Raw genomic sequence first — 22834 nt, forward strand, 5'->3', positions numbered from 1 at the left:
CTCTGCTATGGCCTGGGAAAGCAGTAGAAGATGGCACAAGTGCTTAGGCACCTGCACCCACATGGGAGACCCAGAAGAAGTTCCTGGCTCCTGGCTTTGGGTCGGCCCAGCTCCAGCAGTTGTGGCCATTTGGGGAGTGAACCAGCAGACAGAAGACTGTTCTCTCTGTGTGTGTCTCTCTCTGTGTCTATAACTCTGCCTCTCAAGTAAATAATATAAAAACTTTTAAAAAGTTAATACATATGAGTGAAATTGACATCTTTGGATTTGATTAGTTTATAGTCTTTGTCTATATCCCTGCTGAACAATGCTCTCTCTGCTTTTTCCTTGTTGAACATTTTATTTAGTGGAGAATTAAGGCTTTGACTAATGTTCTCTTTATATTAATAAAAATCAAATAAAAATATGTAATAGCATGAAAAAAAAAACCAGTAAAGTGATAGATTATAGCAGGAACTTCTACAACCAAAAGAGACCAGGGTAGGAAGCTCAATTGACAAACAGTTCAGGACTGTGAAGAGGCAATTCGCAGGAGAGAAATGCTGCCTAGTGCTGAGATGCCAGGTGTCCAGAGGTAGGGACCTCAAGAAAGCTGTGCTCCTCTTCCCCAGGGACTGCTGGCTCTCCCTGGAGCCCCTGCATGCTGGGGGAGAATAGGATAGGCACAGAGGGGACTGGGGACTTGTGGGTCCGACTCCTCCCCACCTCCCTCTTCTCTCTCTTCTGCTCCTCCCCGGGAATGGAGATGAACACAAAATGCTCAAAGGAGGCCCAGGGTGAAGGGAACTGGAATAATCAGAGCCAGCAGCCGGTAAAAATCAAATGCCTCCATGTCCCTGGGCTCCCCTCATGGCACAGGTTTCTGATGAGAAATACACACACACACACACACACACACACCCCTTTCCACCAGTTCCACGGCCATTTAAATGCTGAATGAAACATTATGAATGGGAGAAAGACTCATTATTCTAAAACATGGGAGACCAGGATGCACAGTCACCCACACTGCCCACCTGTCCTCCTCACCTTGGCCCCGGGCCTGGAAGACAACCAACAAAACCCTCTGGACTTCCGTATAAGTCTTTGTGTGCTGAGATGGGCAACTGCTCACGGGCCATGGTGTGAAACACTTCTGGCTCCACACACTTTGTATCTAGACCAAAGCTGCACTCTTCAAAAACATGAAAACTCTGTCACGTATGGCAACAGGGATGAAGCTGGAGCAGAATATGCTAAATGAAATAAGCCAACTACATACAGACAGATATAAGGGATGCACGATCTCACTCATATGTGCAATCTAAAAAAACTGAACTCGAGCGGAGGAGGCAAGATGGCGGAATAGGAAGGGAGCACACTGATAGTCCAGGGAGAGATAGTTTAATAAAAGTGGAGATACTGCAGGTTCAAGGAAGAGTAGGGGAGGAAACAGCAGAAGAAACTCTTCTGGAACGCGTGATTCACAGCGGACCTGCGTGGAGAGCGTGGGAGCCCACAGTTTGGGACACCAGCGGCAGACTCAACACACCAGTGCTGGAACACAAGGTGAGCCAAACCTCAATAGCCTGAGACACCCGCAGGCAAGCGGAGAGAGGAGACTAGAGGGAACGACCCCCGGGGGGGGGAGTTCACCAGGCTAACTGGAAGAGAGAGAGAGAAAAAAAAAAGGTGACTGGTACGGACACGGGTTTCTCTCTCTCCGCTCACCTCTCAAGGGCGAGCAAGACAAAGAGCAGGCGCCATCTTGGACATACCTCATAAGCAGAGCGACCTCAGGTCTGCACCGGCCCTGAGCCTAGCAGAAAAACCTGACTCTGGGTGGGGCAAATTAACAGGAGATTAGGACCTAGTAAATCTGTGGTGCTACTGAACTGAGACTGTGAAAAAAGAGACGGTGGGGGAGAGAACTCACGGAATTCACGTGAGCACTCTCCAGAGATGCTACAATTCCGTAACTTTGGCAACCCAGTAGGAGACTGAAGGAGAATTTGAGCCCACTCTGAGGGCCGAACAGATTCCCTGTGTGGTCCTTGGGAAAGAGCTTCTGATCTCTGGCTCCTGTGGGTATATCATTTGCCTGCTAACTACCTCCAACTTCGTTCAGCTGTGCGGAATTACTTCCCCTTTGAATCAAAAAAAGAGAGAGAGAGAGATTTACCATGCCTAACCTGGGAGTGTCACCTTTGGCACACCAAACAGAGCTCTCAGGCCACACCCATCTCAAGCCCTAAGGCTCCATCAAAAACAGATAGTCCACTTAATCTAGAGCCATAGTATAACAAGAAAAAGCACCACAGTGAAGAAACCAAATATCTCCAATATGACAAATAACAAACGCAAAAACCGAGGTAATAAAAACAAGGAAGTCACCATGACGCCCTCAAATGAAAAAGACACCCCAATTCAAGATTATGAAGAGGATGAGTTAGAAGAAATGCAAGAAGCAGATCTCAAAAAATGATAAGAACATTAAGAAGTTCTCAAAAACAAATTCTTGAACTACAGAAATCCTTAATGGACAAGACAGAAAATCTCTCTCATGAAAATGAAATATTAAGGAGGAATCAAAATGAAACGAAACAACTAGTACAACAGGAAACTGTGATAGTGACTGAAGTGAAGAATTCAATAGATCAAATGAAAAACACAATAGAGAGCCTTACAAACAGAATGGGTGAAGCAGAAGAGAGAATATAGGACTTAGAAGACAGAGAACAGGAAAGGATACAGTCAGACCAAAGAAAAGAAGAGGAAATTAGAAATCTAAAACATATTGTCGGGAATCTTCAGGATACTATTAAAAAACCCAACATTTGGGTTCTAGGAGTTCCTGAAGGCATGGAGAGGGAGAAAGGATTAGAAGGCCTTTTTAGTGAGATAGTAGCAGAAAATTTCCCGGGTTTGGAGAAGGACAGAGACATCCTAGTACAGGAAGCTCACAGAACCCCTAATAAACACGACCAAAAGAGATCCTCACCACGACACGTTGTAATTAAACTCTCCACAGTGAAACATAAAGAAAAGATCCTAAAATGTGCAAGAGAGAAACGTCAGATTACTCTCAGAGGATCTCCCATCAGACTCACAGCTGACTTCTCAGCAGAAACTCTACAAGCTAGGAGGGAATGGCGAGATATAGCCCAGGTACTAAGAGAGAACAACTGCCAGCCCAGAATATTATATCCTGCAAAGCTATCGTTTGTGAATGAAGGTGAAATAAAGACTTTTCATAGCAAACAGAAATTGAAAGAATTTGTCGCCACTCGTCCAGCCCTGCAACAGATGCTTAAAGATGTGTTGCACACAGAAACACAGAAACACGGTCATCAATATGAAAGAAGGTAAAGGAAGGAAACCTCACAGCAAAAGATCACAGGGAATTCAAAGCATATATTAGAACTTATCTTTGGCAAATGGCAGGGCAAAGTTACCACTTTTCATTAGTCACATTGAAAGTTAATGGCCTGAACTGTCCAGTTAAAAGACATCGATTGGCTGATTGGGTTAAGGAACAAAACCCATCTATTTGCTGCTTACAAGAAACACATCTTTCCAACAAAGATCCATACAGACTGAAAGTGAAAGGCTGGAAAAAGATATACCATGCCAACAGAAATGAAAAAAGAGCGGGCGTAGCCATCTTAATATTGGACAACATAAACTTTACCACAAAAACTGTTAAGAGAGACAAAGAGGGGCACTATATAATGATTAAGGGATCAATTCAACAGGAAGATATAACAATTATCAATGTATATGCACCTAACTACAGGGCACCAGTTTATCTAAAATATTTGTTAAGAGACTTAAAGGGAGACTTAGACCCCAGTACAATAGTACTGGGGGACTTCAATACTCCATTCTCAGAAATAGACAGATCAACAGGACAGAAGATCAACAAGGATACAGTAGATTTAAACGACACTATACCCCAAATGAATCTCACAGATATATACAGAAGTTTCAATCCTACAGCTAAAGATTTTACATTCTTCTCAGCAGTACATGGAACCTTCTCTAGGATTGACCACATACTAGGCCATAAAGCAAGTCTCAGCAAATTCAAAAGAATTAGAATCATACCATGCAGCTTCTCAGACCATAAAGGAATGAAGTTGGAAAGTAGCAACTCAGGAATCCCTAGAGCATACGCAAACACATGGAGATTGAACAACATGCTCCTGAATGAACAATGGATCATAGAAGAAATCAAAAGAGAAATAAAAAATTTTCTGGAAGTAAATGAGGATAACAGCACAACATACCAAAACTTATGGGATGCAGCAAAAGCAGTGTTAAGAGGAAAGTTTATATCAATAGGTGCCTACATCAAGAAATTGGAAAGGCACCAAATAGATGAGCTTTCTATTCACCTCAAGGATCTAGAAAACCTACAGCAAACCAGACCCAAATCTAGTAGGAGAAGAGAAACAATTAAAAGCAGAGAAAAAATCAACAGGATTGAATCAAAAAAAACATTACAAAAAATCAGCCAAACGAGGAGCTGGTTTTTTGAAAAAATAAACAAAATTGACACCCCATTGGCCCAACTAACTAAAAAAAGAAGAGAAAAGACCCAAATCAATAAAATCAGAGATGAAAAAGGAAATGTAACAACAGACACCACAGAAATAAAAAGAATCATCAGAAATTACTACAAGGACTTGTATGCCAGCAAACAGGGAAACCTATCAGAAATGGATAGATTCCTGGACACATGCAACCTACCTAAATTGAACCAGGAAGACATAGAAAACATAAACAGACCCATAACTGAGACAGAAATTGAAACAGTAATAAAGGCCCTCCCAACAAAGAAAAGCCCAGGACCAGATGGATTCACTGCTGAATTCTACCAGACATTTAAGGAAGAACTAACTCCAATTCTTCTCAAACTATTCAGAACAATCGAAGAAGAGGGAATCCTCCCAAATTCTTTGTATGAAGCCAGCATCACCTTAATTCCTAAGCCGGAAAAAGATGCAGCACTGAAAGAGAATTACAAACCAATATCCCTGATGAACATAGATGCAAAAATCCTCAATAAAATTCTCGCCAATAGAATGCAACAACACATCAGAAAGATCATCCACCCAGACCAAGTGGGATTTAGCCCTGGTATGCAGGGATGGTTTAATGTGCGCAAGACAATCAATGTGATACACCACATTAACAGACTGCAGAAGAAAAACCATATGATTATCTCAATAGATGCCGAGAAAGCATTTGATAAAATACAACACCCGTTCATGATGAAAACTCTAAGCAAACTGGGTTTGGAAGGAACATTCCTCAATACAATCAAAGCAATCTATGAAAAACCCACAGCCAACATCCTATTGAATGGGGAAAAGTTGGAAGCATTTCCACTGAGATCTGGTACCAGACAGGGATGCCCACTCTCACCACTGCTATTCAATATAGTTCTGGAGGTTCTAGCCAGAGCTATTAGGCAAGAAAAAGAAATTAAAGGGATACAAATCGAGAAGGAAGAACTCAAACTATCCCTCTTTGCAGATGACATGATTCTTTATTTAGGGGACCCAAAGAACTCTACTAAGAGACTATTGGAACTCATAGAAGAGTTTGGCAAAGTAGCAGGGTATAAAATCAATGCACAAAAATCAACAGCCTTTGTATACACAGACAATGCCATGGCTGAAGAAGAACTTCTAAGATCAATCCCATTCACAATAGCTACAAAAACAATCAAATACCTTGGAATAAAGTTAACCAAGGATGTTAAAGATCTCTACGATGAAAATTACAAAACCTTAAAGAAAGAAATAGAAGAGGATACCAAAAAATGGAAAAATCTTCCATGCTCATGGATTGGAAGAATCAATATCATCAAAATGTCCATTCTCCCAAAAGCAATTTATAGATTCAATGCAATCCCAATCAAGATACCGAAGACCTTCTTCTCAGATCTGGAAAAAATGGTGCTGAAATTTATATGGAGGCACAAGAGACCTCAAATAGCTAAAGAAATCTTGTACCACAAAAACAAAGCCGGAGGCATCACAATACCAGATTTCAGGACATACTACAGGGCAGTTGTAATAAAAACAGCATGGTACTGGTACAGAAACAGATGGATAGACCAATGGAACAGAATTGAAACACCAGAAATCAACCCAAACATCTACAGCCAACTTAGATTTGATCAAGGATCTAAAACTAATTCCTGGAGCAAGGACAGTCTATTCAATAAATGGTGCTGGGAAAATTGGATTTCCACGTGCAGAATCATGAAGCAAGACCCCTACCTTACACCTTACACAAAAATCCACTCAACATGGATTAAAGACCTAAATCTATGACCTGACACCATCAAGTTACTAGAGAACATTGGAGAAACCCTTCAAGATATTGGCACAGGCAAAGAATTTCTGGAAAAGACCCGGGAGGCACAGGCAGTCAAAGCCAAAATCAACTATTGGGATTGCATCAAATTGAGAAGTTTCTGTACTGCAAAAGAAACAGTCAGGAGAGTGAAGAGACAACCGACAGAATGGGAAAAAATATTTGCAAACTATGCAACAGACAAAGGGTTAATAACCAGAATCTACAAAGAGATCAAGAAACTCCACAAAAACAAAACCAACAACCCACTTAAGAGATGGGCCAAGGACCTCAATAGACATTTTTCAAAAGAGGAAATCCAAATGGCCAACAGACACATGAAAAAATGTTCAAGGTCATTAGCAATCAGGGAAATGCAAATAAAAACCACAATGAGGTTTTACCTCACCCCGGTTAGAATGGCTCACATACAGAAATCTACCAACAACAGATGCTGGCGAGGATGTGGGGAAAAAGGGACACTAACCCACTGTTGGTGGGAATGCAAACTGGTCAAGCCACTATGGAAGTCAGTCTGGAGATTCCTCAGAAACCTGAAGATAACCCTACCGTTCGACCCAGCCATCCCACTCCTTGGAATTTACCCAAAGGAATTTAAATTGGCAAACAAAAACGCGGTCTGCACCCTAATGTTTATTGCAGCTCAATTCACAATAGCTAAGACCTGGAACCAACCTAAATGCCCATCAACGGTAGACTGGATAAAGAAATTATGGGATATGTACTCTTTAGAATACTATACCGCAGTAAGAAAGAACGAAATCCAGTCATTTGCAACAAAATGGAGGAATCTGAAACACATCATGCTGAGTGAAATAAGCCAGTCCCAAAGGGACAAATACCATATGTTCGCCCTGATCGGTGACAACCGACTGAACACCAAAAAGGAAACCTGTTGAAGTGAAATGGACACTATGGGAAACGGTGACTTGATCAGCATAGCCCTGACTGTTAATGAACAACTTAATACATTATCCCTCTTAGTAGTTATTTTTTGTCTGTTCTACTTAATATGACTGGTTTAATTCTGTAATTAATACACAGTTATTCTTAAGTGTTGAAATTTAACTGAAATGTGATCCCTGTTAAACATAAGAGTAGGAATAAGAGAGGGAAGAGATGTACAATTTGGGACATGCTCAAACTGACTTGCCCCAAATGGTAGAGTTAGAAACATACCAGGGGACTCCAATTTAATCCCATCAAGGTGGCATGTACCAATGCCATCTCACCAGTCCAAGTGATCAATCTTAGTTCACAATTGATCATAATGAAAGGACTAAGAGTCAAAGGGAGCACATAATCAAGTCTAGTACCTGCTAATACTAACCGATAGAATAAATAAAGGGGAGAGTGATCCAACATGGGAAGCGAGATACTCAGCAGACTCATAGAATGGCGGATGTCCTAAATAGCACTCTGGCCTCAGAATCAGCCCTAAAGGCATTCGGATCTGGCTGAAAAGCCCATGAGAGTATTTCAGGCATGGAAAGCCAAGACACTCTGGCAAAAAAAAAAAAAAAAAAAAAAACCCTAAATGAAAGATCTCTGTGAGTGAGATCCCAGTGGAAAGAACAGGTCTTCAAAGAAGGAGGTACCTTTCTCTGAAGGGAGGAGAGAACCTCCACTTTGACTATGACCTTGTCTAAACAAGATAAGAATCGGTGAACTCAAAAGGCTTCCATAGCCTTGGAAACTCATGACTGGTGCATAGGGAGATTACTGATGTCATAAACAGGAGTGTCAATTTGTAAAGTCAACAACAGGAGTCACTGTGCACTTACTCCTCATGTAGGATCTCTGTCCTTAATGTGCTGTACATTGAGACTTAAAGCTATAATGAGTACTCAAACAGTATATTTCGCTTTGTGTTTCTATGGGGGTGCAAACTGTTGAAATCTTTACTTAATGTATACTAAACCGATCTTCTGTAAAAAAAAAAAAGAAATTATCAATTCCCAACTTGACTCTCACTGGGATTAAACATGACAATAGGTCTGATCTGATTTCATCATCATTTAAAAAATCATCTATTATTTTTCACTTTATGTTTGTGTGGGAGCTAACTGTTGAAATCTTTACTTAATGTATGCTAAACTGATCTTCTGTATATAAAGAGAATCGAAAATGAATCCTCATGTGAATGGAAGGGGAGAGGGAGTGGGAAAGGGGAGGGATGCGGGTGGGAGAGATGTTATGGGGGGGAAGCCATTGTAATCCATAAGCCGTACTTTGCAAATTTATATTCATTAAATAAAAGTTAAAAAAAAAAACTGAACTCATCAAAGCAGAGACCAGAATGGTGGCTGAAGGAAATGTGAGGTTTTGGTGCAAGGTAGAAAAGTTTCAGTTACATAGGATGAGTAAGTTGTGAAGGTCTAAGCACTGGTGGTACTCATTAGCAATGCTATAGGTATAGCTGGAATTTTTAACTAAGAAGCTAAGATCTTATATGTTCTCACCACACACGCACATGATGGCCATGTGAAGTGATCGCTATGTTTTCCTTGTCTGTGGTCATCATTTCATAATGTATTGTGTCGTATGGCACACACACACACATATGCAGTATATCCATTAGAGGATTGCATTTATTTTCTTTCTTTCTTTCTTTCTTTCTTTCTTTCTTTCTTTCTTTCTTTCTTTCTTTCTTTCTTTCTTTTTCAGGCAGAGTTAGACAGAGAGAGAGAGACAGAGAGAAAGGTCTTCCTTTTCCGTTGGTTCACCCCCGAAATGGCTGCTATGGCTGGTGCGCTGCAGCTGGCACGCTGCGGCCGGCATCCAAAGCCAGGAGCCAGGTGCTTCCTCCTGGTCTCCCATGCGGGTGCAGGGCCCAAGGAGTTAAGCCATCCTCCACTGCCTTCCCGGGCCACAGCACAGAGCTGGACTGGAAGAGGAGCAACCGGGACAGAATCCGGCGCCCCAACCAGGACTAGAACCCAGGGTACCGGCGCTGCAGGCAGAGGATTAGCTTAGTGAACCACGGTGTAGGCCAGAGAATTGCATTTTCAACAAGTGATGCTCAAGGAACTGGACAAATGAGAGAAAGAGAGAGAGAGAGAGAGAGAGGCTTCAACCTAAACCTAAGCCTCAAACTTTATATAAAACTAATTGTTTGCTGAATTGTAAAACTGCAAAAATTCAAAAGATTTAGGTGGAAGGAGAAAACACAAGACAATCTTCAGAGTCTCTGGCTAAGCAAAGATTTGACACCAAAAGCAGGATCCATAAAAAAAAAAAGTTTCTAAATTTAACCTTATCAAAATTAAAACCTCTTCTCTATGTAAAGATTCTGTTAAAGGGTTGAAAAGACCCCTTAGAATGGTAGGACTTATTTGCAAATCACTTACTTGACAACGCATATCTAAACTGCATAAAAAGCTTTCCAAATTCAAACAGTAAAAATCAATCACTCTCATTGGAAAATGAACAAAAGACAAAAGCAGCTATTTCCCTGAACAGGATGCACAGATAGGGAATGAGCACAGGAAATGGTCTCTACTTCATGAATCCTTAGGGAGATGCAAAATGAGACCCACACAAGACAGCTCTGCACACTACCAGCATGGTCAAAGGAAAGACAGTTACACACCAGGTGCTGGCAGAGATGCAGAGAAGCTGGACCACTCCCCCACTGCTGGCAGAAATGTAAAATGGTATGGCCGCTGTGGAAGGCAGTTGGATAGTTTAAAAAAAAAAAAAAACTCAACATGTAATTACCATATGACCCCGCAATTGCACTCTTGCATATTTATCACATGTAAATGAAAACTTATGTTCACGCAAAAATGTGCACCCAAATGTTCATACCAGCTTTATTCATAATTACCAAGAACTGGAAACAACCCATATGTCCTTCAATGGGTGACTAAACAAACTGTAGTACACAGGATGCCACTCATCAATACAAAGCAATGAACTATTAATACATACAATAAGCTGGATAAATGTACGAGATTATGCTGAAGGAGCTAAAGCCAAAAGATATGACCCATTTGTATAACATGATTGGAAGCATAAAATTTTATAATTAGAGGGCAATTAGAGATTGCCATGATTAGGGATGGAAAGAGAGGGCAAGAACTAGGAAGAGGCAAGTATGGTTATCACGGGATGACACAAGGGATTCCTGTTGTGATAGGACTGCTCAGTGTCTGTACTGTGGAGGTGGCTACTCACCAAATGCACACAGACACACAGAAAGACACAAAGAACCAAATGCATACATACACACACAGAGAGACACAGAATCAAATGCACACATACACACAGACATACAGACCAAAATGCACACACACAGACACAGATGCATACAGGAGGGGAAGGCTGAATAAAATCCATCAATTCTATCAATGTCAGTACGCTGCCTGTGGTACAATACTAACTTTTCAAAATATTTCCACTGGGTGAGACTGGGTAAAGGACACTGGAAGACCGTCATATTGTCTCTTAAAATTGCACGCAAATCTACAATTGTCTCAGTCAAAATGTCAGTTTAATACAGACACTAGATAATATCATACTTAACCTTGAACCCTGATCAAGGAGTCTGAACTCTTTGAGAAGCTCATTGAGTGTGGCTGGTTTGAGGACAGCCACGATGCAGAGTGGATGTGATAACAGAGCGGGATGGATTACAGAGGCTACTGAAGGCAGAGACTCAGAAAATCCCAGCTGGGGCTCAAATGAGGGGTCATATGGAAGCCCACAGAGAGTGCAGTGAGTGTGGAATAGATCTGTGAGGCGGCCACGTCAGCAATCACATTCTCGATGTGCATTTCCGAGTCTGATCATAAAATAAAAGCATTTCCAAGAGGCATCCATCCATCCTGAACTCATTCTTCTAGGCCATCATTTTAACATTTTGTAAAAATGAAGACAGTCTTTGAGTCCTTGGTTTCAATAATTTTTAAAGGTTTCATTTATGTATTTTCATCTTATTTAAAAGGCAGAGAGAGGTGGGCGATGAAGGGCAGGGATCCTCCATCTGCTGGTTCACTCCTACAATGCCCACAGTAACTGAGTCTGGAACAGGCCAAAGCCTGGAGCCTGGAACTCAATCCAGATCTCCCATGTGGGTGGCAGAGACCCAAGTGCCTGAGCCATTATTACCTGCTGCCTCCCAGGGTGTGTGTAAGTTAGCAGAAAGCTGAAACCAGAAGTGGAGCCAGCGCCGGCGCCGCGGCTCACTAGGCTAATCCTCCGCCTAGCGGCGCCGGCACACCGGGTTCTAGTCCTGGTTGGGGCGCCGGATTCTGTCCCGCTTGCCCCTCTTCCAGGCCAGCCCTCTGCTGTGGCCAGGGAGTGCAGTGGAGGATGGCCCAGGTGCTTGGGCCCTGCACCCCATGGGAGACCAGGAAAAGCACCTGGCTCCTGGCTCCTGCCATCGGATCAGCGCGGTGCGCCGGCCGCAGCGCGCCGGCCACAGCGGCCATTGGAGGGTGAACCAACGGCAAAGGAAGACCTTTCTCTCTGTCTCTCTCTCTCTCACTGTCCACTCTGCCTGTCAAAAAAAAAAAAAAAAAAGAAGTGGAGCCAGGACTCAAACTCGGGCTCCTCAATATGGGATGTGGGCATCCCAACAGCATCCTAACCTCTTTGCCAAATGCCTGCCCTGGTTTCAAAAATTGTTGAAATGTAAGTGGAATAAGTTTTCTATTCTTTGTGATAATTGGCATGTTTTAAATCACTTTAAGGTATTTGAAGATTTGAAAAATATTAGACTTGTGACTTAAATTAATTTTAACTAAACATTGATAAAATTTGCTTAAATGTCTGCGAACAAGTTTAAATGTCAGAGGAAATTTAATTTGTTAATCTTAATGTTTGATTTGTTGACTTTTGTAAGCAGCATTCAAAGTTCAAAGACATGAATTTATACATTTATGCAATTGTACAGGAAACAAAATACAACAAGAATGAAGCTCTTCTCTTGGCATGAAAGATTTTAGTTATCTGACTGCAGATCCAGGATCTGAGTCTCTCTGTGCCCTCAGGTTCTATCCACAACACCTGAGAGCCCTGACAGGTTTGTACCATGTCTTACATCACTCTAGATCTAGAAGAAGGAACAGGCTTACCTTATGGGGTTGTCCATCCTGGACACTGTGAGGAAGGCAGCAAGGTTGGCTGTGTAGGAGGAGCACACGATGAGGGTGAAGAGCCACCAACTGCCCATCACGATGCGCATCGCCATGGAGTTCACGGAAGATTCACCACCTGCGGAAGGCAGGCAGGGTGAACTGGCCAGTGGGGGTGGGGGATGGGAGCTTCACTCCCTTCCCCAGAGACCTGCTCTGCCCTGTGGCCAGGCCAGGGGACCAGGGAAGGGACTGCCCACTGCGTGAGGGGAGCTTTGCTGGTAGCAGCCAAGACGTCTACAGCTACTGACCTTGGAACAGGATGGAGGACCACAGAACACGCAGGAGTCCAGACGGGCCGTGCAGGGATAAGAAGCGTGCCACAACACCGGGGACAGAATTCTGAATGCCAAAACCTTCTCACTGAGGTGAGAACTCCTAGGGCAGCATCCCCTCTGATTCCAAAGCCACGCAGAGTAGACTCAGAGATTTTGTAAATACAGGCTGTCTACCCAGAGGGTTCCAGAGCTTTCTTTTCAACCAAGGAATAAGATGTACCATACGACTTCTATTAATATTCAACCCTCACTAGAAGACTTTTTCTCCAGGATTCTCAGAAATCATTGCAAGTAACTTTCAGGGAGAAGCTGCCTCTTTCAGGCCAATTATTTCTCCTTGGTCCCTTAGGTGGTAGCAGAGGAAAGCTCCTCACTGCCCACCTATTCTCCTTATATAACCTTGAAAAGCTTTCACTAGGGTAAAAACAGGACCACGACTCACATTAGGAACTTTGCAATTTGTCCTTTTCCACCCCAAATTGCACGGTGCAGAACCCTCAAGCAGAGGAGAATGCCTAGCAGACTGCAGTACAATTGGGATTATTTTCCCCCATTATGACTGCAAATTTAAACCAGATGCAGGGTTTCTCCTGACAACCTCATGTGCCTAGCAATCAAAGGTGGGAGAGGAGAGACGCTCAAGGCAGAACTCCAAAGTTAATTTTACCTAACGGGGAGAATCAGGATCTGAAGTTGAGTTCTTTGTCATCATTTTATTCTGTTTCAATCTGATATCACATAGAGAAATTGGGGCAGTGTGATATTAGGACTGTGTTAGAGATGAAATCAAATTGCATTTAAAATGACTGGGTGAAGTCATTTCTAAGAACACTGCCCACAGGGAAAAGTCCTTCCAGGTCCTCAGGGTTAACCAAGGCCAGGAGACAGGCAGGTACCTTGCTGCACGAAGGCTCCGTACACGATCCAGATGGCGCTGTGCAGGGTGGCAGAGGCGGAAGGTCGCGGCTGGGTGGCACTCTGTGCCCTCACAGCCTGGATCCGGTTCAGCACAAAGATGAGCACCCCCACCACAGGGATGGCGGCGGCGATGCAGGCCCACACCGCGAAGTCAAAGGGCGCGAACAGGGAGAAGATGCTGATCTTCTCCTCGGGCTTCTTCATGAGGATCCCCACTGAGTAGTCCATGTACCGCTTGCTGAAGTCCACGACGCTCTCCCTCTCGGGGGTGATGGTGATGGCGGAGATGGCCACGTCTGCTCTCTGAAAGGCAAACCAGCTCCTCAGTCCACGCACCCCCGCCCCTCCAGGGCTTCTGTGCAGAGGAAGCGGATTTGAGGGTTGACACCCTGTGGCTCTGCACCCTGTAAAGTCAAGTCCAACACTGCTGTCTGCTGTTGCCTCTCCTCTCTTCTTCCAGGGTTATCCAAATTTCCCCTGGACAGCAGGGCCAGTCTCCACAACACCATCACCCCATCGATCCCTCTCTTTTCTAAAAGATTTCAGCAATTAGATGGTGAGCTGTTCAACCATGGTGAACTCCACTAACATTTGGGGCCCGGATTGTTTTATATGCAGAGTAAAACTCCCTAGGAATAAAGGGTCATCTACTGGTTTATGTCTCCCTCCATTCCCTATCTCACGGCCTACAGACACATGAGCTGGTTTTTCTTGTACCCAAGCCATACTGCGAAGGGTTGCTCTGCACATGCCCTACGGTGACCTCAAAATGTCCCCCAAGAGTTCTGCTTCCAAAAATGGCTTCATTTTAAAAACAGACAAATGCTCCAGTAGTATGGACCTGGACTGGAGATGAGGCTGCCATGTCTGGGAGAGGTTAGGAGCCTCACTGCCTAGAGAGAGGGAGATGGGCTATATGGTCTAGTTTGCTGTGGCTGTTAGAGTGCTGAGAGGCATGGTCATCACTTTGATCTTGGCTCTGGGACCTCCAGGTAGGAGGCATCAGCAGTGATTATGGTGTGTTTTTGAACAGCCAATCCTGACCACCGGTTTGACCCATGTGTCAAAGTGGGGGAAAGGATTTTATAAGATTGAATGTATGGCTTGGAAGTGCAGATAAACTGACATCCAACACCATCTAGAGTACAGAGGACATAAGATGTGGGAGAGGACTTTGTTCAAGCACTCCTCTTACACTTGTCACATCTTTCATCTCTGGTTCTTGCCTTTCTTCCCAGAAACCCAATATCCAGTTGTTGCTTTTAGGGTTGGGAGAGTTTGGAGCATATTTAAGGGTAGGTTTATACTCTAGTGTACGTAAGGTCTACAGGACACACTAGCGAATCAACTCATGACAGAGGTGGAGGGGTTGACCAGTGACAGGAGAGAGACACTCCCCCCACAGCAGGACAGGGCAGGCAATACTCGCCTATGGAGGGGAGGGCAGATGCCAGCAGGTATGTATTTTATAAGGAGTAAAAATTAATTTCATGACCAGAAGTCTCAATTTCTTTCCCCCAATATAAGAGGAGGATGGAGGCTCATTAGGGAGCTCTAGGAGAAAGGGAAACTTTGGAAGACGTCTTTGAGGGATGTGGCCAAGGGGACCCACAAAGGGTAAGCTTGGGGGTTGCGTTGCACAGAGGCCCAGCTGAGGCTAGAGAGCAAAGCTCAGACCCTCATCTGAACAGATTCATCATTTTCTTCTCTACTTGCGTGCAGCAGCCTGGCTATCAGAGTTAAGAAGGCCAAGAACAGAACCAATTCAGGACTTGGATGCAACAGGACATCAGGAGCATGGGTGCATGAGGGATGAAAGGAAGAGAGGCTCTCTCTATGTGGTCAGCCACAGAGGATGTACCAGGCAGGGGAGGCTGCAGTGCCAGGTGGGCACAGAAACATCTGAGCAGGATAGACTCAAATGCACGGGCTAAGTGGGAAGAGCCAGAGGCAAGAGACCATATATTGCATGAGTGCATTTGTATGAAATGTCACAACTGCAACTCAGCAGAGATGGAAAGTAGATTAGTGGTTGCCTTGGGCTGGGGGCGGGAATGGCAGTAACTGTAGATCGGTAGGGGAGCCCACAGTGGGATTATAGCAGAGCTCTCAAAGTAGATTACAGAGAGGGCTTCACACTCAGTACAGTTACTCAAATCATTGCATTGACATCTAAAATGGCTAACTTACATAGTATCTGAAATTCCCCACAATAAATTTGTTTCTCAAAAAAGATAAAGGGAAATTGCAGTGATCCCAGGCCTAGTGCCTACCTTGATACCTTTAAAAAGCAAAGAGCCTGTGTCTGGGGAGTAAAGACCCCAAAGAGGTCAAAGCAGAACAAGCTGTGGTCCAGGCTGGGGAGGGCGGGCATGACAGTTATGGTGACTAATGTGAGATACTAGCAACATGCATGGGTGCAGGGAGTCTACACACTGGGAGTCAAGGGCTGTCCACAGCACAGTACACAATTGTCAACATGTATGTGTCAAAAGTAAGAATGAGGCCGGTGCCGTAGCTCACTAGGCTAATCCTCAGCCTTGCGGCACCGGCACACTGGGTTCTAGTCCCGGTCGGGGCGCCGGATTCTGTCCCGGTTGCCCCTCTTCCAGGCCAGCTCTTTGCTGTGGCCAGGGAGTGCAGTGGAGGATGGCCCAAGTGCTTGGGCCCTGCACCCCATGGGAGACCAGGACAAGTACCCGGCTCCTGCCATCGGATCAGTGCGGTGCGCTGGCCGCAGCACGCTGGCCGCGGCGGCCATTGGAGGGTGAACCAACGGCAAAGGAAGACCTTTCTCTCTGTCTCTCTCTCTCACTGTCCACTCTGCCTGTCAAAAAAAAAAAAAGTAAGAATGAGTCCAATACCACTGTTAGAAGTGATGGTGGGGAAATGATTGACAGGTCCCTAGAATCCAGAGGCAAGGCTGGGGGTGAGAGGGACTGGCCTCAAGCCCCGAGTTCCCATGAGGATACAGGTTCTGCAGGAGGGATGAAAGGTAAAGATCTGAGACAAGTATGCAGGGCTGGGGATGTCACACCACAGACACATGGCTATGCAGAACAGTCACATACGCATGTTTACGCAAATGCCAACATGCACGTAACCCGCTATTGTCTCTGGGCAAGAGGAGAAAGGGCACTAGGTCCCTGTTTCAGCACCAGGAAGGGGGATGGGTCTCCTGATGAGAGTGCTACAGGGTAGGCATGGTGGATGGGCTTGGAACAGATGAAAGCAATGGTTAGGGAGGGAGACACAGAGCGCTGGAGGAGGAGAAGGTAACAGAGCAGTCACAGGTGCAGAGGAGGGTAACCAGACTGTTTAGCTGGACCAACAGCATAGTGGGCCAAGTAGTGAGGCCACCCAGGGGCACACCAGGGGGCCCCTTGTCATGAACCAGCTTGTGGGACCTACCTTGCTGATAAGCTCCCCGATCATCCCGTTCCAGGAGGTGTTGTGGAGCTGGTGACCGTACCTGCCATCAGGGGCCTGGTAAATCTCATACTTGAAGCCCAAAGCCTTGGCCAGCGCGTCCAGGACATCGATGGAGAACCCCTTGTAGCGCTTAGGCTGCCCAAGGATGTTCTCAGCCACCATCACGAAAGGCTCTTCCTGGGAACAGCAGAACGAACGATCTTCATTAACACCCATGTCTGGGGTACAGTCGGACAGACCCATCTAGGAATCCTAACTTGAATTGTTAGCATTTACCCAATTTCGACCTGGAGGCTGAACTCCTCTGCCCTTTTCTAAAAGCAGTTTATGGGCAATCAAGGAACAGTGTGCAGGACAATCACCCCAATCAGCAGGTCAACACACAGCCATGCAAATTTACCTGTCCTGTGTGACGTCATCCCAGGCTGTGCCCAAACCCCAGCTCGTAGAATAACAGCCCTCGTTTTCCTACTTTCATTTGTAACACACTCTGTCCTTAGGAAATGCCATAATTTTAGGAGACCTACATAAGACATGTGACACTTCTCATCCAGGATAATAAATGGCAATAAAGATCTGAGATATTAAATTGAGAGAAGACCGTATTTTATCTATCAGCTTGTACTAGAAAATAGATGCTGATGAACCAGCCAAGGTCATGCTATAAGTGAAAGGGTAGGCTCGAATTAAAATCCACAGGTTCTGAGCCCAAAGCTGTGCTGTGTACACACCCACACATTTTGTGCTGTGTCATGTGTGGAGCAGGTGGCTCCCTGGAAGGCAGCCCAGCCTCCCCCTCACACTCCCCTTCCTTCTTGCAGGAAACGGAACAAGAAGGAGCTTTGGGCAAATGGTGACAGAGCCTATATCTCATTAATTTAGTGTTGTTGGGAGAAAAAGATACAAGGCACATTCAGGGTCTGCAGAAACACCAGGGGCTTCTGTGCCTGCTGGAACTGAGGGGAACATCTGGACCATGTCCGACCCAGCTCGTAAGTAAGGGGTAAATCCGAAGTCCCTTAGAAATGCAAAAGTCTATGATCCCAGGGCAATGATGCTGGCCCAAGCAACTAGCAAGTGCGTTTCATCAGGAAGTTTGTGTCATGTGGGCCACCCAGAGTGCTGGGGGCTGAAAGAACTTCCTCCTCCCAGCACCCTTCTGGGGACCCTGGCTGCCCGCACCACTCACCTGAAGACCAGCAGCCAGTTGGTCAAGACCCTGTTGATGCCCAAGGAGCAAAGGAGCGGCAGAGCGCCCTCTTGAGGTCAGCGGTGGATCTGGATGCAGGGCCCCTGCTCTAGAGCAGTTGAGGGACCTCCCTTGGAGTCTTACCCTTTCACAGTTATTTGATTGAAAGGCTCGTTTGCTCCTCAAGATCCCCTTTCTCTCCTAACACAGCCCTAAACAGACAGCAGCCTTAAGCTCCCAGAATATCCCCGTGATCCTACCAAGACAGTCACCACTTTGAGAGTCAGTCCTTGGAGGCGGCTGCCCATGGGCCTCTCCTGTAGGCTGCCATTCAGGCCTTTCTCTGAGTCCCACGTTGCCAGCTGTGGAGGAGAGGGAGTGTGAGACACACACACATGGTACAGGCACCTGTGCATTCCTTAGGAACACGTTTCCTAAACTGGGAACCTGAGTCAGGCAGGGAGGTGGGCAGCAGCCCTGTGGGCTTCCCAGAGACCCAGATCCATCCTGCAGTTGTAAAGGAGAACAGAGAGGTCCATTGCCTCCATCAGCTCACCCAGGCCTCTGGGACTGCGGGTATCCCCAAAATGCAAGCAGTTGGGAAGAGCTTGTCACTAGGACAAATGTTTATGTCCCAATTGTATTCTGTCTGCACACAGAGGCTGTATCACTTTGTCTTCCACAAAGTCTCCTCTTTCTTTAATCACTCCTTTGACTTTCTTAGGCCACAGGGCCTTAAATTAAACCATTGCCACTGCCACAGGCAGGCTGGGGCTCAGCAGTAAAGCAAGTAACAAAAGCCCAAGTGTGCAGCTTCTCTTGCACCCTGGTGCCTACTGCAAGCATGGCCAGGAGCTCTCTGCATGTTTTCTCTGTAGTGTAAATGCCATCAGATAGGCAGCAGAGGGGGAGAGCACAAAAATATTCTGTGTGTGTGCCACATCCTTCTGCACTTCCTGGCTGTGTGCAGTGGCTCGATGCAACTGTGCCAGGTGCCCTAAGGTGGTGAAGACTCTGCCATCGCTCGGAAACAGAGGAGACACAGTTGTTCCCAGGACTCAGTGGCCTGCATCCCTGCAGGGCCAGAGCAAAAATGGCCACATCTTTGTCTGGTCAATGATTCTCAACTATAAACTGGAGACAGGTGAGAGAAAATACAGAACATACTGGCCCCACTTCAAAGCAACTAAATCAGAGCCTTAGGGTAATATCCATGCCCTTGGAACGGTCCTGGCATGCCCTTCTGGAATCCTTGGCTTGGCTGTATAGTAGGATCTCTCAGGGAGCTCTTTAATACCCTGAATGCTGGGCCCCACCTCCAGAGATTATGAGCTAAGTGATTTAGGTATCATGGTCTAGATATGGTGGTTACAGACAGCCAGGATTCCGAGCCACTGCTGTAGGTTGAACCAGTAATTCTTAAACGATGATGCACACACAAATCACTCAGGGGTTTCATATGCACTTTCTGATTCTAGGCTTGGAGATTATTTCTGTCTAACAAGCTCCTAGGTGCTGCTGATTGCTGCTGCTTCATGGATCACCATTTATGTAAGGATCTGACAGCCATGCGCAGTGCCTATTCTTTGTCAGGAAAGACCCCAAAGACCCCTAGTTGACCTGAGCAGTGGAAATATTCCTCTGGCACTGTGGGATCTAATGGAGCCATAAGCAGCTCCACAGGAGGACATGAGCACTCTCCCAGCACCAACCACAGCCCTGGCACTGGCTGCAGGGTCTGCACACTGAGACCTGGCTATGAGGTCCAGAACCTCAGTGACCATTCCACCTGGAAGATGATACATCTCTGGGGCCTCAATCAAAACCACCAGGATGAGGAAGGGGATCCTAGAGCCAGTTTCCAAGGAATCTGACATGTCCTACTGTCACTTTGAAAATGACACCTACCAAGACAGCTCTCTCTTAGCAGGATGTCTAGCAGTGATGAATGTGAATTTAGTTAAGAGTGTGGCCATGCACTCTGAAGAGCTCCCCCGGCCCCAAACCACCAGATTATTTCAGAAGGCACTCCAGTGAAAGCAAGTTAAGATCTACCCAGAACTCTGGTCAAGGACATCAAGATGCTGATGATACCAGACTTTGGGAACTGGTACAGTGGGAAGGAAACATGGATGCTTCTCCACTGGTTCTGAAGAAAGAGTCCTAAGACCTCAAATTGATTCCTGCAGCTGGATTACAGTGACAGTCAGAGGGAAGACAACAAATTCCGAGGAGGAGAGCAAAGGGATTGATTCTCTGCCTTCTTTGGATACCTCAGTGGGGACTCAGGGGGCAGGGATGGTATGTGTTCACCATGACATAATGATGTGCACCCCCTAACTGCTCAATCCAGGTACTGGAGTTGCTTAACCCTCATGTGTGTTCTGTACTCTTCCAGGCCTGGGTAGAGTTCTGAAGGTCTCCTTGAGCATCCCAGTGGCTCACAAGTTGATAGTGGAGGTGGTTGTTTCTTAATCCTGGCTTCCGAGTTCAGAGACTGGACGCACTGTCCCACGCCAGGATCTGAGTTCCTAACACCTGGTGCCAAATGTTTCCCACCCCGGACCCCTGCACAAGGACGGAGCATGCTGGCCCCCTGCTGCTCTGGTTTAGACGAGCAAAAGAAGCAGGGCTGTGCTTGATCAGGAAGGCTTTACCTGCCCGTCTACCAGGATTGCGTCAGGCATGATGGAGAATGAAGCAGGAAGAAGGCATTGGGACAGAGCCCTGTGCTGCCAGGGTGCTAGCTCAGCTCTAAGAAGCTTCCAGCCACTGCCTGGATGCAGGCAGCAGCTCCTCTGCCTCAAACCTTCCAACAGCCTGCTCACTGGTCTCATTAACCCACCCTCTCTCTTTCTCTTCCAGCCTTGTGCTATGCTGGTGGGTGCCTTTACAGGAAGCAAACCCAAACATGAACTATGCCAGTTAAAGAAAGGTCTTCCCAATCCCAGGCCAGCAATGGTCCTCAGCCACACTTCACTTTGTACAGCTACAGCACACTGTCTTCCCTCCCGACCTGGGCATCAGCTCCTTCTGCCTGGAGCGCCAGTTGTCTTCCTCGGGATCTGGTAAATGCTTAATGATTTGAATTATGTATTTACTTGAGAGAGAAAATTCATTCACTGGTTCACTCCCCAGATGCTCACAAAAGCTCCGACCTGGGGTCAGTCTGGTCACCCACGGGGGTGGCAGGGACCCAGTCATGTGATCCATCACCACCACCTCCCCGGGTCTGCATTAGCAGGAAGCTGGAGTCAGGAGCCAGGGTCAGGTCTCAAACCACTCACTCCAATATGGGATGCAAGCATCTTCACCAATATCTCAGCGACTAGGCCAAACGCTCACCCCTTAATCATCTGTGTGGGTTTTTTGCAAATAAGCTTTCACTTTGGAGTAGTTTTGGATTTACAGAAAAGTTGTAGGAATCGTGCAGAGAATGTCCATATGCCCCACTCTCTGTCATTGAGGTGTTAACATTACTGTGACACACTGACCACACTGATTACGACTAATGAATGTGCCACTCAACCTGCAATAGAAATCATCTCTGGGGCTGAGTCTGCGAGGCAGCTGTGGGACCCAGCTTCCTTGCTGTGTTCTCTGGGTCAAAACTCCATCTTCCTAAGCCATCTGGTCTCAGGCTCTGCAGCTCAGACGTGCCTTGTTCATTCCTGTCCACCATGCACCAAACACCACATCCTTCTCTCCAAGATTTGCTTCTAACACTGGTGTAGCTTTGGGGATGGAGACGGGAAGCTGGGAATAAGTAGGTGTATGTGAGCCTGCAGATCTCTGCTCCTTGCTCTCACCCCTTCCCTGGGAAGTACAGCATTAGAAACAGTGAAAGCAAGTCCACAAATATTTGTTCAATTAATTAAACTGCTCCGAGATTCCATTTTCTTATCTATAAAATGGAAGAAAACCATCTTCCCTGCTTACCAAGTTGAGGGGCTATTCATAGGAGAAAAGAATTTTGAAATAATCTATTATAAAATAGCTTAATTAAGAAACACAAAATAAAGAAGCAGATTGTAAAACCGCATGTCCTGTGCAGCCTTAATGGTGTTTAAAAAATAAAACAACAGCTATAGTAGAAGGAGGAAAGGATATATTAAAATGAGATACAGTAAGCATGTGTTACACGTGGTTGGTGGAATTAGGAATAACCATCATTCCCTTCTTTATGCTCCTCTGGGTTTTAACAGGTTTCTCATTCCTTTCACAAGAAGAAAAATAAGCCTTGGATAAAAATAACTGGCATAGGTGATTAAGCAAAACCTTTATCACATGCACTTCGACGAGAGGCAAATGTCAAGGGTACAAAAGGAGTCAAGCGATCTGCCAGTACCCCAAGGCCCACGTGAGAGTCAGAACTCACAAAATCAGTGCTCTGGCACCAAGGAGCTGTGGCCTGGGGGTGCACTCCTACTGCAGATTCAACCAGCGTCTCTTATTAAAGACCCCTCCACACTGGAGAAAGGCTCCATAAACCTGTTGTAGCAGGGTAT

The 22834-nt window shown here is 45.6% G+C and overlaps 1 protein-coding gene across 2 annotated transcripts in view; it reads right to left on the reverse strand.

Annotated features, from left to right (window-relative positions):
• GRID1 (glutamate ionotropic receptor delta type subunit 1) overlaps positions 1–22834 on the reverse strand; it is a 760175-nt gene that overhangs the window by 128957 nt on the left and 608384 nt on the right. For both annotated transcript variants that reach the window (XM_070057983.2, XM_070057984.2), the window contains exons 9-12: positions 18587–18688; positions 17117–17314; positions 13684–14008; positions 12450–12588 (exon numbers count right to left, since the gene is read on the reverse strand). In XM_070057983.2, the coding sequence (XP_069914084.1) occupies positions 12450–12588; positions 13684–14008; positions 17117–17314; positions 18587–18688 (764 nt within the window). The remainder of the gene's footprint in view (positions 1–12449; positions 12589–13683; positions 14009–17116; positions 17315–18586; positions 18689–22834) is intronic.

This window comes from Oryctolagus cuniculus, chromosome 15 (assembly GCF_051225735.1).
Source record: "Oryctolagus cuniculus isolate XC-2025 breed Fujian yellow rabbit chromosome 15, ASM5122573v1, whole genome shotgun sequence".
Lineage (NCBI taxonomy): Eukaryota > Metazoa > Chordata > Mammalia > Lagomorpha > Leporidae > Oryctolagus > Oryctolagus cuniculus.